Here is a 17599-nt window from a genome sequence, read left to right on the forward strand (position 1 = left end):
CGGTGCGGGCGCCCCCTCCCCTGGCTCTTGCGGAGGGCGGCGGCAGGAGAAGAGGAAAGCGCGGCCGGGCCTCGGCTCCCACTGCGGCGCCGCGGGGCGGTGCGGGGTCCCGGCGGCGGGAGGTCGGGGGCTCGCTGTAGGCGTTGCTGCCGTTCAGCTGACTCATAGCGAGGCATCTTCTGCGTGAGCTGCGCCCCCGAGCAGCGCTGTGCCGTTGTGTGGTGCGGGGCACAGACCACGGCTGTGGCGCTGAGCCGAGGAAAAGCTCTCGCCCATTGAACGGGTAAACCGTAGGGCCTGTAGTGTCATCCAGGAGGATTCCTGCTGTCCCACTCGTCAACCTGCCGAGTCTAGCTGCTGGATTCTGCGTGCTTTTGAATCCCTGCACTCAGTAGTACACAGACATGCCAGCTACTTGTGCTCGTGTTATTGAGTTGAATGTGGCTTGATTAATTTTCAGCTACAGTTATACATATTTCACTGGTGAACTGGATGCTTTCTTTAGGAGCGCCAAGTTCAGGTAGCAGATCTGGTCTTTTTCAAGTTAATTGATGGCTTGTAATACAGGCACAGTTAAAACTATTTTTATGTGCTTAAATATCTTGCATCGGGATCATGTGACTTCAGCAATCTGTTACGATCTTTGATCATGAGCATAGTGTCAATGTACTATACAAAAATGCCAGTCTGAATCACAATGTGCACGTAATACAGATGAAGAAAAAGATTTTATTAATTCAATGCAATATAGACACAGTTATTTATATGAGAATAACCAATGATGTGTCATGACTGCTTGGCTGTCTGCAGGGTTTTATTTTTTTTCCCCCTTATTTTGTAAAGTCTGTGCTCATATCAGCAATCACTGTGGTCCCCAAGGACAATATACAGATAGTGTAATCCACTCAAAATTACAAACTTTGTGGAAATACCTTGCTATGAGTTTCCTACATCTGCTTTTTTTTCCCTCTGTATGTGTGCTTTTGTCACGACAGCTTGAAGTTCTTTGGTTAGTTTTTATCTATATTATCTATGTTAAGCATGTATTTACATCAGCTTTTTTTTTTTTTTTTTTGAGGGGTGGCTGCAGTGGCTGAGCGCCATAATATGTAACCACTAAATCAGATCGTGAAAGTTATCTCAGATGACCATTGCTCCAAATCATTCAAGCTTGAGCATAAAACCAAAAAGACTTTCACCCAGTGTTGAGATAAAATCTGTATACTGTACAAGTTAATAAATGGCAAAGCACTTGATTAGATCTCTTCTGTTACTAAGACAGGAATGATTTACTCGGGATACTCCTTCAGAGGTGTGCCTGGAAGATTAGATTTTGATTTGATGGTGGATGTTGTTTAAAAGAGACCAGTGTAATTGGGATTGATATAAGGAATTCTGCTTAAATCATCAGGTACCTCAGGTACTTTGCATACACTGATAATAAGGTAGCCCTTAGTTACAGAACAGCGTACTTACCCTGAAATAGCTCTATACCAGTTCACTCCTTGCTATTTAAATCCTGTGGCTAAATAAATTGCCAGTTGAAAAATTCCCTTAAGCTCTCAGTCTCTGTTTTACTACAACTTTTCCAGAAGCTGAGAATCTTTTTATCTCAAATAGTTTCTCTTGTAGCCTACTACAAGGTCCAGGGTTCGTTCTCTCGTTGGTGTTTCTCCTTTTTCATAAAGCTGTTAATGAGGTAGTGTGGTACAGGTTTGACACTATCTAACTTGCAGGCAAAGGCAGAGCCATTCTTCCCTAGGAGTAAAGCAGTTTGTTGCCCCAAGAATTGCAAGATTTGAAGGGTCCTTTTCCCCCTATGGGTTGTAACAGATAGGCTGTTCTTATTCCCTGCCACCTTATTAAAAAATTCCTTCACTAAATTCTTGCTGTTAGGCAGAAAATTATTCTGCAGGTAGGCCGTGCCTGTACCTCTTTGTTTTGGTTTGTGATGCAAAAATTGCTCAGTGAGTCCAGAGTGATGGCTCTTAACTGTTCTGACTTACAAGCACCAACATAGAACAAGTAACGTGTTAATAATGCTGCCATAGCACAGGAGGGTTTGGCCAATGTGAAGAACAAAGGGCAGTGTTGAAACCTCTTACTGGCAATGCTTTTTCTGGAAACTATGGGTGTTGAGCCACTGTTCTTACAGGACTTTCTGACTAAACTTTGACCTTCTGCTTTTCACCACTCTTGCTTCTGTTGTAAAACTTCTCCCACCAGTTATTTATGACTCAACTTAGTTCCAAGTTTCTATTTACAAGGAATGATTTTAGATGCTATTTTGACTTCTCTTTATAAGACGACTGTTTCTTTTTCTCTTTTAGCACTGTACTTGTGAGAAATGGGGAATTAACTAACTGCAACCCATATGTAATCAAAATATAAGAATAGCACTGCCTGTAAAAGTGAATTAGAAACACACACTGCCCCCCAGCCTTTCAAACTTAGCATCAAGCTTATATTTACAAACATTACGGGAGACGATAAAGCTTGGTATTTGTGACATGGAATCAAAGAGATAATACCGTTTATTTGCTTTTTCTTGTTTACTCTTGAAATATTTCAAGTTAATAGAAGCTTTAAGATCTGAAGATTTAAAAGCTAACAATTCTGTTGGGATAGCAGTTAAAGCACCATGTAGGTGAAGCAGTGACTTATAAAGTCTATCAATCTAGGGGGTTTTGTTGAATATTGTTGTTACTTGTTTATTTGTTTCCTTTGTTAAACTTTTTCTGTGCTATGCCAACAAGCTGTGTTTGACTTTTCATAGATTTGAATCAATCTTATACTTTTTGTAATGGCCTTCTTAGTAATATACCTGTGAGGACCTTTGTATGTGTTCAGTCAATTACGGTTTACTATTCTGTCTGCTTTTTTACAGTCTTTATACCTCTGTTTCCTGGGTTTGCAGCAGCAGCTCCTTCCGTGACTCTGTACGGTCCATTCCATTTATTTTTCTCTCTGGGATTGGAATGATAATTTTTTCTTTAATTTCTTGGGCCAGAGAACAGAATTGTAATGCCAAAAGGGGACATGTCTACCCCAAACTTTTCTTATTTGCTTCCAGCTTCCTTCCTTTTTATCCCTCCCTCCCTCCCCACTTTTTTTAGCACCTTTTTTTTTTTTTTAAATGTATTTTTAGCCAAAAGCATAAGCAGTGATAAAACTAATTATATAAAAGCAGTCACGTCAACTATTGCTTCCCTGGCGGTGTGGATGTAGTGCTTCATGAAAGTTCTGCCCTGTGGAGTGCCCAATGGGGAAGCTGTTCAGATGAACATGAGGAAATGTGAGATGTGATAATAAAACATACATGTAACTCTTTGAGTTCCTAAAGGTATTTTCTCTCTCTTCCCCCAGATTCACCATTTTTGCAGTTCCATGAATCGGATTGTGACATAGGAGGGTCTTCATCTTGTGAATCTGTGCTTTCTTTCAACACAGAAAAAATTCTGGTATGCTATCAAGAATATAATGTACAAAACAATTTTTCATAGATTGTTGAAGTTGCAGATCACTTTATCTGCATAACCAGTTAGAATGAAGTTCAGACAAATACTACAAATAGAATCTATTAATCAGTAGGCAAACGTTCCCAAAAGGCTTAAGTATGAATGAACTCAAGTTGCTCATGAAAGCATGATTTCATAGTACTCCATCATGAGTCTCTAGGGCTGTCAGCAGTTTCAACTAATTGAAGCTGATATTTCCACTGAAGGCAACCTTCACCTGGATTAGTCTACCAATTAATTTTTTATTTTTAGGGGTGCAAGGGATATGGCTGAAAAAGGGAAAAGTGTGTTAGTTTTTACCCAGATTAACTATCTGAGGAGGTTTACCACAAAAAGCGTGTAAGAGTAGGAGTGATAATTTGCAATTGCTACAGACATAACATTGTGCATCATGATAGAGTTAGAGTCTTCAGACCATATTTTAACGGACACGGTATGTGGAGAATATTCTATCAAAAGAAGAGTATCTCTTGGTAGAGAGACTTCAAGAGGATTATTTTGGAATCTGGGTTTTCTTGCAATGCTACTGTTAACCTAGTGATCTTGAACAAATATTATCTTCAGTCTACATCAGAACACAGGTTTGATGTTACTTCTTCAGTCTAGTAGAGTCACAGATATTGAAAATCTTCAAATAATTCCTGTGTGAATATGCGAAGAAGCCTTGGCAAATTTGTAGAAACTATTAGCAATGGGGGAACACAGAAACAATATTCTAATTCGAAGCAACTTCTCCAAAAGTGGCATTTGGAAATACAACTACTCTACTGCAAATCTACCAAGCCAATTATTTAACTTGAATATTCTCCTCAGACATTACTTCATCAGATATTGGTCAGATCTTCTGTCTAGTCTAGTCTGGTGGTACCAGCAATTCTTTCTAAAGCAGTGAAATGTCTATTAGTTTGTTAGAAATTTCCCTGTTTAAAAAAAAAATGTTTTGAAGAGAGCAACACTTCAACCTATTGGGAGCTGGTGCTGCGATGAAAATTCTCTCATTTCTTGAAGGCAGAATGACTCGCAATTTTTGCATGTAGAGCTGCAGGATGTCTAAACTATAAGTGGATTCAGAACTTGTTGAAGAAATATGAATCCCCTTCCTCCCTCACTCCAAGAACCAAACACTATTCTGTTGTTCTATGATAGCAAAACAGATGAGGGAGATGAGGGCAGGGGAAACTGTGTAGTACTTCTATTGCTGAGTGTCACATGCAACTCTGTAAATCATAGGATATTAATGCAATGCCAGATTCTTTTGGTTGTAGCTTATTTTCTAATACCCAGCATGGAATCTTGCTATATTTTATCATTCGTCTGCAGACAAAGAAGTGTAGGCCTTTTTTGTAAATCCACCAAGGAAGAGGTTGTACTTTAGTAAAAATGATTTTTTTCTAATGTTAAGACAATTATAGAAGAATAATGTTGTGCAGAGTTCAATACTGAAGATCACTTTCTGAAGTAGGTTTTCTGGGGATTACCTGAAGGCCACTGGTGATTATAAAAAGGTTGTGTTTGGAGGTGTGTCATTTGTAAATATATATTGTCTGCAATGTAGATTTAGTTTTCCTGTTGAACCCTGCTCATTCTTGTGCTGTTTTTTAATGACTTCTTTCTATAAGGAAAAGAACTTTTCCATTCTGTTACTGTAGGTGCAGCAGTAGGTGGAGTAGTAATTCTCAGAATGTTATAGTGTAATGTAGAGCTCATACATGATCTCTAATTGCAGTAAAAACAAGGTTTGTAAAATCCAATTTGCTAATTGTTCATAACCTCCAAAATATTCAAGTTTTTAGAGCAGACCAAACTTTCTTCTCATTCCTAAGATTATTAGATGAACAGGGGATTTGGCCAGTTACTTTTGTTGACACAGCACTGAGATGTTTGTGTCATGGACACAAGTAATAAGGCACAAATAATTTGATTGAACAAGCCAAAAAAAGTGGAAGGGAGGAGGACAAAGTGCAGTCCTCTTGGTAGAGGAAATGATGAGTTAAATATGTTCTCTGAAGTTTTAGGTGTTTAACTGTCTTCTCTGAAGTTAAAGATGTACATATGTGCTGTTTAGCTGAAGCAAAAGAGAACTGAGCAGTGAGCGAAGTTATTTTTTCCCCTTCTTGCGTCCTAGAACAGTTTGGAAGGCCTATTAATTAAATGAGTATTTTGTATTTTTCTAACATGAACTGCTCCGTTAGACTTACAGCTGTCTGATAAATACTTGTGAAAATGGACAGAGTATTTCTGTATTTCTGAGGGGTTGTCTTTGGCAGTATTGGTTTCTGTAGGTGCATTATTTGGGGAACAGAAATCTTAGATGAGGCTACAATTGGCTGAACAAAGTCTATAACTGATAGAAAGTTATTGTTAAAAGGACAGCCTTTTTACTTTTGTATGGCACTGTTAAGTTAAACTTGTCTTTATTGCTAGAGCGATACTCTTTTCAGTGTTTCATTTTCAGTGTTTTACTCTTCTGTAATACCCTTCCCTTTGCAGGAGACAAAGGAATAATTAACGTGGTAAAGAGTATAAACTTTCCTGTGAAGTAGCATGTGTCTTAGAAAGACTTCCAAAACTTCATGTTAAGCAGATGTAATATAGAAAGATCAGCCACTGGTAAAATGCTGACAGTGTCCTTTCATCTGAAAGGTTTGGTCAGCCTTATGTTAGAGAGGATAATGACAGCACCTGACTGAAGAGCAGTTTTTCTCCCTGTGGAAGAGTGGGAATGAATTTGTTTTCAGTTACCTTAAAGCAATCACATTAGTCTTAACTTTCTGATTTAAGGCATTCTCTTAAGGATTGAAGACATGAGTTTTCTATTAAATTCTTTACTGTTTGCTGAACGCTTAAAAACATGATGTTTTACAGAGTCAAGCGAAGTTGCTTGCAGAGCAAAAACGATTTCCATTTGCTACTGATAATGACAACACAAATGAAGAATTGGGTAAGATGCCTTATATAAGGTTTGTGCAGGTGAATTACATGGTAATTATTAGCACTGAGTGTTTTGAAACTAAACGATGATTCCTTAGTGATGCATTAATTTTAAAGTGATCCTAATGAGCCTGAAAATACAGGGAGTATTCTCTGGTCATACAAAATACGTACCTCTCCTCCTAAAAATCTTTTCTGCTTTGCTTACTCGAATTCTTCACCATGTCTACTTAAGCAGGTGTTCAAAAAGCATTTTGATTAAATCCTGTTAAACAGTCTCAGCTACTTCCTGCTTCCCTTTTTCTGTCATTATTGATGACTAAAACTATTCAAACATCCAGAAAATTTTACCAATGGAATATGCTTTCTATCAAGCATGGATCTTGGATCTGTCTTCCCCTCTCCACACACTCTTCCCATCAATGCTTATTGGCAGCAGGAAGGCTTTCTGAATTATGTCCTTATACAGGCTGCTACTTGATGTTTTTTCAAAGCACACTCAGCGCAGAAAATGGAATGGCATTTCAAATAAAGCAACAGGAAATACTTTTCTCAAAGGACTTGAGGAAGGAGTTGCTTGCACTGGTTCTCCAAACTGATACCCTCTGTAGGAAGTGGAGGTATTATCAGGCAGCAAAGAGATTGTTGAGGATGTGTGTCACGGAAAGCAGCAGACTGTCTTTTATATAAGAGCAAAGGGATGCTTTACTCATTGTCTAATGAAATAATCAAGTAGTTTTTTGTTAATATAATTTCTGCCTTCATGGATTTATCCAAGAAAATTTGGGGGCTTAATTTTTTTCATATTCCTAGCATACCTAACTATGTTCATAGAATTCTACAGGGAACACCAAACTTCATCCAGCAGAAAATATTTGATGCTTTTAGTTATCTGCTCTGTAGACTTGGAAGACTATGCCAGAAGGTCCCTAGCCTCATGTTTGGCCTGTAGGCTGGCACCTGCCTACCCACTTTATTTCAAGTATGTCATGGTGTGAGGAGCCTGGGTCCTTCTTGTTTGTGCGTGTTACTTTTAACTGTTCTGAGGAAAACTGTGAAATGTATGGGGCATTCTGAAGCAGTGTCGGTACCCAAATACTTGGGCTAACGGACCATTGTTAACCCTTAGATTTTTCATAATACTTACTTGTATTTTTGTAGTATTTAATTAAAGATGAGAAGATTAATCAAAGAGATAAAATTTAAAAAGAAGCTGATACTGTATCAGCTACTAGCTGCCAATCACTTGACATAGTTTTACAGACATATCTATGACCTCCTGCGTTTTGCCAAGAGTCTTGGATAAAAAAAGTAAACTCATTATCAGCAAGACAATGAGTCTACATTATCTTGCTTCCTCCACTTTTTTCCGTAATACTGGCATGGTTGAGTTGATTTTATCTTACGTGCCAACTCTTCTCTGTTCTGGGACTGGAACCATAAAGATGATACTAAGAACTCTGTAGTCTTGGAGGAGAACGAAATGGGGAAAATTCAAGAGCTCTTCAGCCTGTCCTTCACTCTGCCAATTTTCTTTCCTTTTTTGGCAATGCTATGCATCTGTACCAAGTGAAGCTTTTTATGTATTGAGGAAAAAGCTTGTATTGCACACAAATGCTTCCTTCTGCATAATAGAAATGCTCCAAGAATGAAGCAAGCTCTAGATTAAATACATTTCTTATTTCTCCTTCATTTAACTTTTTTCCTGCTTTAATGAACAGTGCTTAGTGACACTGTCAAAACAATGTGGCTCTGCCTGCATGAAAGATAAGCGTCTGTGTCCTATTAAAAATACCTTTATTCTAACAGGCTTATTTGTCTCCTCTCATGTTTGAGTAAATAATTAAGCTGATAGGGGCCTCTTCTGTTCTGTTTGGATGACTGCTAAAACTCATTAGAAGTATGGGGAAAGGTGAATTCTGGCTCTTAGTTCCACTGTCAGCCATTCGTGCAAACTGCCTGGGGAAAAGTTGTACTTTCACTTTTATAGCTCTGGTCTGCAAGATACTTGGTTTTTGTGAGCAGTGTAGACAGAGCTTAGTCCAGGGTTAAGAACTGTGAGAGATTAAAACATGGAAATGAAAGAATCTTGAGATATTCAGCTGTCAGAACTGAACTTCAGTCATGCAAGCACAACCACAGCTTTCCAGTCTTGTGACTTGACTGTATTTTTATATCTTGTGGAGATTACAGGAACATATTTTTAAACCAGTGGTCTGTTTCTTTTTCAAACACTTGGCTTCTACTCCAAAGCCGGGGGATTGCAAGAACTTTAAAGCTTTTCATAATTTTAACATGGATAAAGATTCTGTATTTTTTTCGATCTTATTTTTATAAATAATGGAATCACTTTAGTTGAGGTTTTTCTAGATAATTCAAATGAAGGAAAAATTTATTGTGAGCTAGTAAAGTTTAGCAAAAGGTATACAAACAAGTACAGTCAGATGTTCTTCAATGGAATTATCAAAAAAAAGTTAGCCAGTGTGAGCCAGGCTCACTTACAATTGAGAAAGCATCTAGGGCTACTAAATGGGATCATGGTACTTTTCCTGGTCCTAAGTACTTTAAAAGGAAACATGGACCATTTCCCGAACAACTTTAAAAATGAGAGAAAAAAACCCAAACAAACCACAAAACCCCAAACCAATTCTAATGAGCACAGTATGAATTGAATAATAAACGAATGCTGATGGTTGAGGGAAGTCATTTCAGTGGCAGTTCAGAAATCGTTTGACTACTTAAATCTTTAGTGCAATGTAGGAACTTATATTAAATACGACCAAACTGTAAAATGTATTAAAAAAAATCAGATTTTTTTTTCTGTTTTATTTACATTTGTAATTTTTTGTTAGCAATTGCTTATGTGTTGATTGGCAACGGCTTGTATGATGAAGCCATACGACATTTTTCAACAATGCTGCAGGTAAGTTTTCTGTTTGGACCCCTAAAAAAAAAGTCAGTTTATGAAATTATCCATTGCAACATATGGCTTTTACTAAAACAAAGATTCAATTAAGGATTTTAAAATGAGAGTAATTATTCTATTATTTGTTCATTTTTTTCCATCTAAACATAAGCATACTCTTAAAATCAGGTGATTCAGCGTCTTGGTTATTTGGTGAGTGTTTTTCTCATCTGTAGCAATAAACTTTTTATGGCACTTTGACAAAAAAAAGCGCATGTTCAGAAACCTGACCGGTGCAAAATTGAAGTTCCTTTAATTGCCCTCTCAGTGTGTAGGCTGCAATATTTTAATGTGGATTCTTTTTTGGAGACAGTTAGCATGTTGCCAGTAACATCAGAAAAAAACCTGACAGAGATCACTTATTGCTAGTGGCAATTACCACCACATTGCTTTCACGATGATAAATTATTTTGTATGCTGGGTTTATCCTTCTTCAGTGTTAAGCATTTGATGAGCTTAATATGTAAGTAAAATGCAGCATACTTCAACATGTTTTTTTCCTGACCAAGGTAAAGAATTCAGAATCTTCTTCTATGAAGTAGAAGGTAGCCACTTTTAAAACAAAACCAATCCCAACAGTTTAAAAGCTTCAACTAAAGCTGATTTCAAAATACTGTATTTCTGTGGCTGAGAACCTGGGACTACCAGAAGCATGGACTTGCTTTTTGATCTAAACAGGTTATAGTACACAAATGCAAGCTGAAAGTAATACTGCAAAAGCTAGCATGTGTGCGGTTTTTTTTTTTTTTTAACTCAATTGTCATATGACTTGCACTTAAATTGAGTGAAAGTGTGACAATTTAATGGAATTATTCCAGGGGATTTATCAGAGGACCAGAATGTTTTTTGTTGTGGTTTTTTTTTGTTGTTGTTGTTGTTTGGTTGGCTGGTTTAGGCGTTTAGTGATCTCTCTTTGTTTTTAATGTGAGGATTTTTTTTTTTTTAATTACCCTAATGAGAAATTCTGCTTCAAAAACCACTGGAGTTACATAATGTTTCCTGCCCTCTCCTTCTTAAGAAGGAAACTTAATATAAGTGAAGATAAGCAAGATACAGGGACTGCAGAAAGATACCGTGAGAAGTGTGTATATAATAGAGTGCCTTTGCAATGCACACATCTCAGTTGTAATTAATATCATGCTTACTGTATGCCTGAAAGGGTGTAAAGTGATTATGATTTTTCACTCTGTCTTCCATGAGGCAATTTTAAATACATACAAAGTGAGTATTAAAACATAGAACAAAACAGCCTTGCTTAGCTGCTGTATTAAAAGTAGGGAAGTTACCTAAAGTTGAGGTTGACAAGTGGACACTTGGGATCAGCTCAAGTCTAGCAAACTGCCAGCATTGGTGTGCCATGTACCTGTTGTTTTGACAATGAAAGAATTTGTTTCTTGGCAGTTGTCCCAGTTAAATGAGACCAGCTCTACGCTACAAACTTTTGTAGCACAGCTATGTTGGCTGCAGGTGTGAAGATGCGTGATTCCTGACTGGTTTTCAGGGAAACTACCTGCATAGGCATTGTTGTGCCAAGAAAATTAGTTTTGCTGTTGTAGTTCTTCAAATTTGGTTGGGAAGCCATAGCTGGAGTAAATAACATTGAACAAGAAGTAGATTCACTATGTAAGATGCATCCCCTTAAATGCCCAAGATGGAAAGCCACAGACTTAAATCTAACCCAGGGAAGGTTTGTTTGAATTTTGTAGGACTATTTTGGCAGAATGCCTCTAGTTTTAGTTGCTGCCCGAATACAAATTTCATTGGGATGTCACAATTTCCTGCTTCCTAATTTTTAATCTTAAATTACAAACAAAACAAGCTTTGAATGGCTGAATTGTATTTGTTTGTTATCACTTCAGTGACATTAGACAAAAGAAGTAATATAATAAGGTTACAAGTAATGAAGTTCGGACAGCAGCCTATACTAATGTGTACATAGCTTCTGATAGGTGGTCACTGACACTGTAACTGCACTCTGTTTAGGTCATTTTCCAGAGAAATACTCCAGAACAATTCCAATAAATTGAATGGGGAGTTGTGAGCATATGAAAGTGTGGACTGTAATACAACCAATTTCTTTGCTTGACAACTGTGGTTGTTCATTGCTTACTACTTAAGATCAGCAAGAATTAAATACATATTGAAGAAAGATACCTTTAAAAAAGAAAAAAACCCACAACTGATGTTTGTATTAATTTTTAAACTTAACAGGAAGAACCAGAGCTGGTTAGTGCAATTTATGGACGAGGGATAGCGTATGGAAAAAAAGGACTACACGTGAGTAGATAATTATTTAAATTAATATCTGACTGAATTATTTGAGTCCAAACTATAAGGAGGCCTGTAACAGGTGGAGCTAGATTGATAAGAACTTGATGGGTACATCCCAAAATCTTTGTGCTGTCCTGCTATAATGATGTGTCCATCCCTTGGTAGGTGCTCCATAACATAGAGGGATCTAGTGGATCATACTGCTCAAGCCATGGGTACTGTGGAAGTAAAGCAGCATGAAGCCAGGGGAGAATATAGGCACAATTGTGAGTGGTGGATAGTAAGGCTGGGAGCCACAGCCACTTGAAAGAGTTATCTAATGAGATAACAGGCAGTATCCTGCCTCTGAGAGGCAGGTTTATGAAGTCCCACTGAATTTGTCTCCACATCTAGTCTGTATTTGGAAACAAAAAAGTCTTCTATTGCAACTTGAAAACACCGTCAACTCTTGCAATCCAGTAGGCTTTATATTGCTGCTTGATTGCCTGTGCCTCTTGGTACGTATAACACCTTGAATTTTTTTGAAAAAATTCAAAGTTAAATTACTTACAGCTACAGCTGACTGCTCAAACAATTTCCTGAGCAAAAATAAGTTTAAAAGGACCAAGACTATGGTCCTTAGTTTGAGTTTGTGCCCTGTTGAATTGTGATTGAATGGTTGCTGGAATTCTAGAAGGAAGAATAGTTGAATAACTCCTTGAAAATGTCCTTTGTGCAGAATATTTAATTCTTTAGTGGTGCTGACAGGAGCTTGAAGTCCCTCGTATTTGCATGTTTTTAACACCAGCATGAGTTTGTTTTCTCAGTTCGGGTAGATGTTGAGACAGCTTTGCTTCATAAAAGTTTCTGTGAGTGACATTTTCAAGACACAAAAATGATGTTGTCCTGGTTTCGGCTGGGGTAGAGTTAATTTTCTTCCTAGTAGCAGGCATAGTGCTGTGTTTTGGATTTAGTATGAGAAGAATGCTGATAACACACTGATGTTTTAGTTGTTGCTAACCACTGCTTATGCTAGTCAAGGACTTTTCAGCTTTCCATGCTCTGCCAGGTACACAAGGAACTGGGAGGGGGCACAGCCAGAATAGTTGATCCAAACTGACCAAAGGGCTATTCCATACCGTATGAAGTCATGCTCAGTATATAAGCTGGGGGGAGCGATTGCTGCTTGGGAACTGTCTGGACATTAGTCAGCAGGTGGTGAGCAATTGCATTGTGCATCACTTGCTTTGTATATTATTATTATATTGTTATTATTGTCATTACTATTTTACTTTATTTAAATTATTAAACTGTTCTTATCTCAACCCAGGAGTGTTTCTCACTCTTACTCCTCCGATTCTCTCCCCCATCCCACTGGGGCAGGGGGAGTGAGCGAGCGGCTGCGTGGTGCTTAGTTGCTGGCTGGGGCTAAACCATGACAGATGTTAAGCACATGCAAAATTTTTTTGCCTTGAAAAAGAAGAAAAAGATCAATGAAATCTAATACAGAACTTGCTATATAGCCAGTTGGGGTTTTTTTTTTTTTTTCCAATCAAGTAACTGCTTCCGATCTACAATTTATTGAGGACAATATAAAAATTTAGATAGGCAAGGTGCTGATGGCATCAACCCATTCACCAGTACTCCTTGGATTAAGTTACAGACAGTACTGATGAAAACACTAGTGGGTGAGAGTATGCGTGTGTATTGGAGTTCACATGAGAGCTTGAGCCAGTTTTGCTGCCAAGAAAGGTACCTATGGAGCCATAAACCTAACGTTTACTTATGGAGTTACATTAACAAATTATTAGACGTACAGCACAAAGATGATGTGTACAAGCAAAGTTTATTTTTCTTGTTTATAGCAGGTAGGTGTGTGTGTGGGTTCAGCTATTTGTAGAATACTGCATCTTAATGTTATTAGCAAAGGTGTGAAGGGCTTTTAATGTAAACTAATACACTATCAGAAACTTAGCCTATCTATTTGTCTTCAGAGTATATTACTCTATGCACAGTTGTTTACCTTGTTTATTTTTCTTCTTTTCAGGATATGAAAAATGCTGAACTTGCTCTGTTTGAGCTCAGTAGGGTGATTAGTCTAGAACCAGATCATCCTGAAGTATTTGAACAGCGAGCAGAAGTGAGCATTTTTGTCTCTTCTTAGATTTTTGGAGAAGTTGCAATTGTGTTTTCAAGTATTTCTTCACTGATTTAATGACTAAAGCTCTTGGCTGTGTTTTTCCATGAACATTCCTCCTTCCCTTTAAAATATACATATTTGCTCTCAAACAGTGTAGTTTGTGGAATATTTATTTTTAAAATGAAACATACACCATACGGAGTTACTATAGCCAGCAGAATAGCATATATTATATCTAAGTGTTTAGTTTTTGACATACTATATAGCAAGTTAATGTGTGTTTTGTTTTTTTCTTAATATAATGAATCAAAATATCACTTGAACCTTATTGTTTGCACTTAGTGTCACCTTAGTAAATTTATTGTTAGGATTAGTTGGTAAAATGCCAAACTTGTAAAGAATGAGTTTTTAATCAAATATTTTGGTTTTATATTTGTGCATATAAATTAAATATCATTCAGATACAGAGATATTTTTCATTTTGAAAATCATGCTTTATTTTGCCAATTAAATTACAGGACATGGATTTCAGGAAGCAGCTTTGTAGACAGATCAAAAGCATAAATATTTATTGCTGTCAGCATACTGTATAATGATAACTGCCATAATATGAAATTGTAATTCACAATTTTCATATTTTTAATGATTTGTTAATACATTTGTTAATAATCTTGATCTAAAAATGTGAAAGGCATTCAAATAATTGAAAAATAGACCATTTTCCGTTGGGGGGAATATTTTGTCAAGATAAAAACGTTTATGAGAGTGCTTTCAACACATTCAACTGAAAATGTAAAGTACTTGAAATACAGTATTTTGCTTTGGCTGACTTGTTCTTATTTGGACTACTAGGTTTCTGCAAATGTTATTGGTGGTGTTCATGTACACTGCTATTTTTTGGAGAAAAATGCTTTCAGATTTTCCCTTTGATAGGGGTTAAAATGCAATAAGTACTGAAATTAATAGTAGAACTTTCCAGCCTGTTCTAGCAAATACAGTTACACTGTTACAGCTGAACATGAAAAACAATAATCTTCATATTTTTAAAACAAATCTAGTCAGCCTGTTTGCTCTAAACTATGTTTTTGTTTTGTACTCATAGATATTGTCCCCACTAGGACGAATCAGTGAAGCGTTATCTGATCTCACCAAAGCTATTCAGCTGCAACCATCAGCACGGCTCTACAGGCACAGAGGTACCCTTTACTTCATATCTGAGGTTAGTGGATTTTGGGGATTCTATTTGGTTTTGGTTGTGTGAATGTTGTTGATTATGTTGTTGTTGTTTGTGCCAGTTGTTACTTCTGTACAAGAGCTTCTTTCCTATTTCAATTAAAAAACAAAATCACAACAAAAGCCCTGATTTTCCTGTAGTTTACTTCCTGACAGTTCAGAGGTATTCTTCAAGTATTTCACCTGCATATCTATTTAATGCAGAGAATCAGAGGGCAAGTACCTTGCATGCACATGCCAGATTGTGTGTTTGAGGAGTAGGATATGGATAAAGAATTTGACTTGATTTATAACCTACAGCTACACTTAAGTAGTATTGTTAAATGCCAGTCTAAAAAGGAAAACACTTACGGCCAAGGCAGTAACTGCCCTATATACATAAAAAAAAACCCAACCCAAACACACAAAAAACCCCAACCCCCAAAAAACCAACGCACACCACACAACAAAAAACGCCTACAAAAATGCTAACATCCTGTTTTACTATGTAATCTGCATGTGTTGCTCTTACACGTTAATGTAAAACAAGTAAATTTATCTTCAAAGGTTGTGTGAATACTAAATAGCTGATTTCCCAATTTATTCTTCTGATTTCACTCTGTTTCCAGCTGTTTTTCCACTTACTTTACAACGTTTTATATAGCACTTGCTATAAAAGTTGGAAGTGTATTGTGCATTCCTTATTCTTTGCTATTCTGGCTGGCAATTGACAATCGCTGCTTAGTGCTGAGGCTGACTTCATATATTTAACAAAATTCTGTAGTTTACTTTTATGAAAATAAAAGTCTGTGTTCCTCTTTATTTGTATGGTGTTTCCTTTGTTATCTAAAATCTGCTTCATCACAGGATTATGCAACAGCCCATGAAGATTTTCAGCACTCATTGGAACTGAACAAAAATCAGCCTATAGCTATGCTTTATAAAGGCTTAACCTTTTTTCACAGAGGACTTTTGAAGGTAAAGCTATGTTAAATAATAGTTCATGTAGAACAGTACACATTATCTGAAGTTACTTCTATAAAATAGTAGAAATATCATAGGTATTAATATATGTATTTTCTCTCACATAAGGAAGACTTTTTAAGGCAAAAAAGTGCAAGCAAAATGAAAAGGTGCCATTGCTGACTGTAATACTTCATGGTATGACATGTAAATACTGCTGGTCTTGCTGGATCTTGGTAAATCAGTGATAACGGATGTGTTTACAGAGTGCTTTGAAAGGTGTTTGTATTTGGCACCTCTGCTAGTATCTGCATGGCTATAGTCGAAATTTCTTTCCATGAAATGGAGACTGCCTAGGTTTTATGAAGAGGAAAATAATTTTAAATTCTTCCTTAAATGAGCTAGAAGGTAATCAAGGAAACTGCTGATAGAGAGCCCTGCATTTGTGTGTATTTCAGTTATATGTTGATTCTGCAATGCTCGTATCCAAATTTAGGGAACATACTTGCTCCCTCAGATTCTAAAATCAGCAGGGAAGTAAGTTCTTCCCTTTTTTTTTTTTTTTAAAATATTTCACCACTTTCTGACTCAAAACTTCTGTATGTTTTAGGTGTAGTAATATTGTACCTGTTTCTTGCTTGTAAGGTATGTAGAGATACTGCTGCAGTTTATCTTAGGGGAGAGTAATAGCCAAGTTGTCTGAAATCCTCAGTTTGAAAAGTGAGGATCCAACTGTGTGACTCCTAAATTCCAACAGAGTGGAAGTTTTTTTGGGGGGTGGGGGGGTGGGTTTAACCTCTGCTAGCACCTTGGAATTCATTAAAGGTTGTATGAAGAAATCCTGACAGAAGCTGGAGACAACCCAGGACTCCTGAGTTTCAGCCCAGTATCTTTCATAGGCAATCACTGCATGTTTTTGTTTGTTTGTTTGTTTTTTAGCAAACGGGCTACTTCTCCATTTTCTTAGTACCCAAGCTGGTATTTTTTTCCACACTCTGTGTGTGCTGTGAGAACTTCAGGCTGTCATTGAACTTACTGTTTGTATCTTATTCCAGTCAAATGAGTTACTTGCAAATAATAGTCTGAATGAATTCCTAATTTTTGGTGTTGGCAGCAGAGAGCCCAGAAAGTGATGGTGGATATATAACTGACAAGGATAAATAATCTCTCAATTTGCAAAACAGAAGTAATGTTTTCTTCTTTCTGATATGCAGATCAACACATTTCTGCACCACCACCTCTTTTCCCCCAATTGCTTTTCTCAAAGAAAGTGTCTTCCCTCTCTAATATTCCAGTTCTGAGAGATTGTGACTGAGTGGCTTTTCATTCCCAGGTATACCTTAGCTTCCAGTCAGGTTCAGACTGCCTCTTGAAGGAAGGCTATACACGTCATCTGTTAGGTTTTACTAGGCTTGCTGAAAACTGAGATTTGGGGTGAGGGTGGCAGAGTGTTCATTTTTGAGTGAAAAGAGGTTGTTGGGTTTGGATCATTGCTTTTGTGAATAATTTTGGATTTAAAACTTACCTAGAGGACATGAGCATATCAGTAATGGTAGGTGATTATATTTTTGTTCAATAGATATTTTTGTGCATGTTGTAGTGTTCAGAACATATTTGATA

At 37.1% G+C, this 17599-nt stretch overlaps 1 protein-coding gene across 1 annotated transcript in view; it reads left to right on the forward strand.

Moving 5' to 3' along the window:
* The window catches only part of TTC13 (tetratricopeptide repeat domain 13), a 43415-nt gene that overhangs the window by 350 nt on the left and 25466 nt on the right, over positions 1–17599 (forward strand). The window contains exons 2-8 of the mRNA XM_075707187.1: positions 3367–3461; positions 6384–6459; positions 9302–9372; positions 11626–11691; positions 13712–13804; positions 14907–15023; positions 15884–15994. Coding sequence (XP_075563302.1) covers positions 3367–3461; positions 6384–6459; positions 9302–9372; positions 11626–11691; positions 13712–13804; positions 14907–15023; positions 15884–15994 — 629 coding nt within the window. The remainder of the gene's footprint in view (positions 1–3366; positions 3462–6383; positions 6460–9301; positions 9373–11625; positions 11692–13711; positions 13805–14906; positions 15024–15883; positions 15995–17599) is intronic.

Source organism: Pelecanus crispus, chromosome 3 (genome assembly GCF_030463565.1).
Source record: "Pelecanus crispus isolate bPelCri1 chromosome 3, bPelCri1.pri, whole genome shotgun sequence".
NCBI classification, from domain to species: domain Eukaryota; kingdom Metazoa; phylum Chordata; class Aves; order Pelecaniformes; family Pelecanidae; genus Pelecanus; species Pelecanus crispus.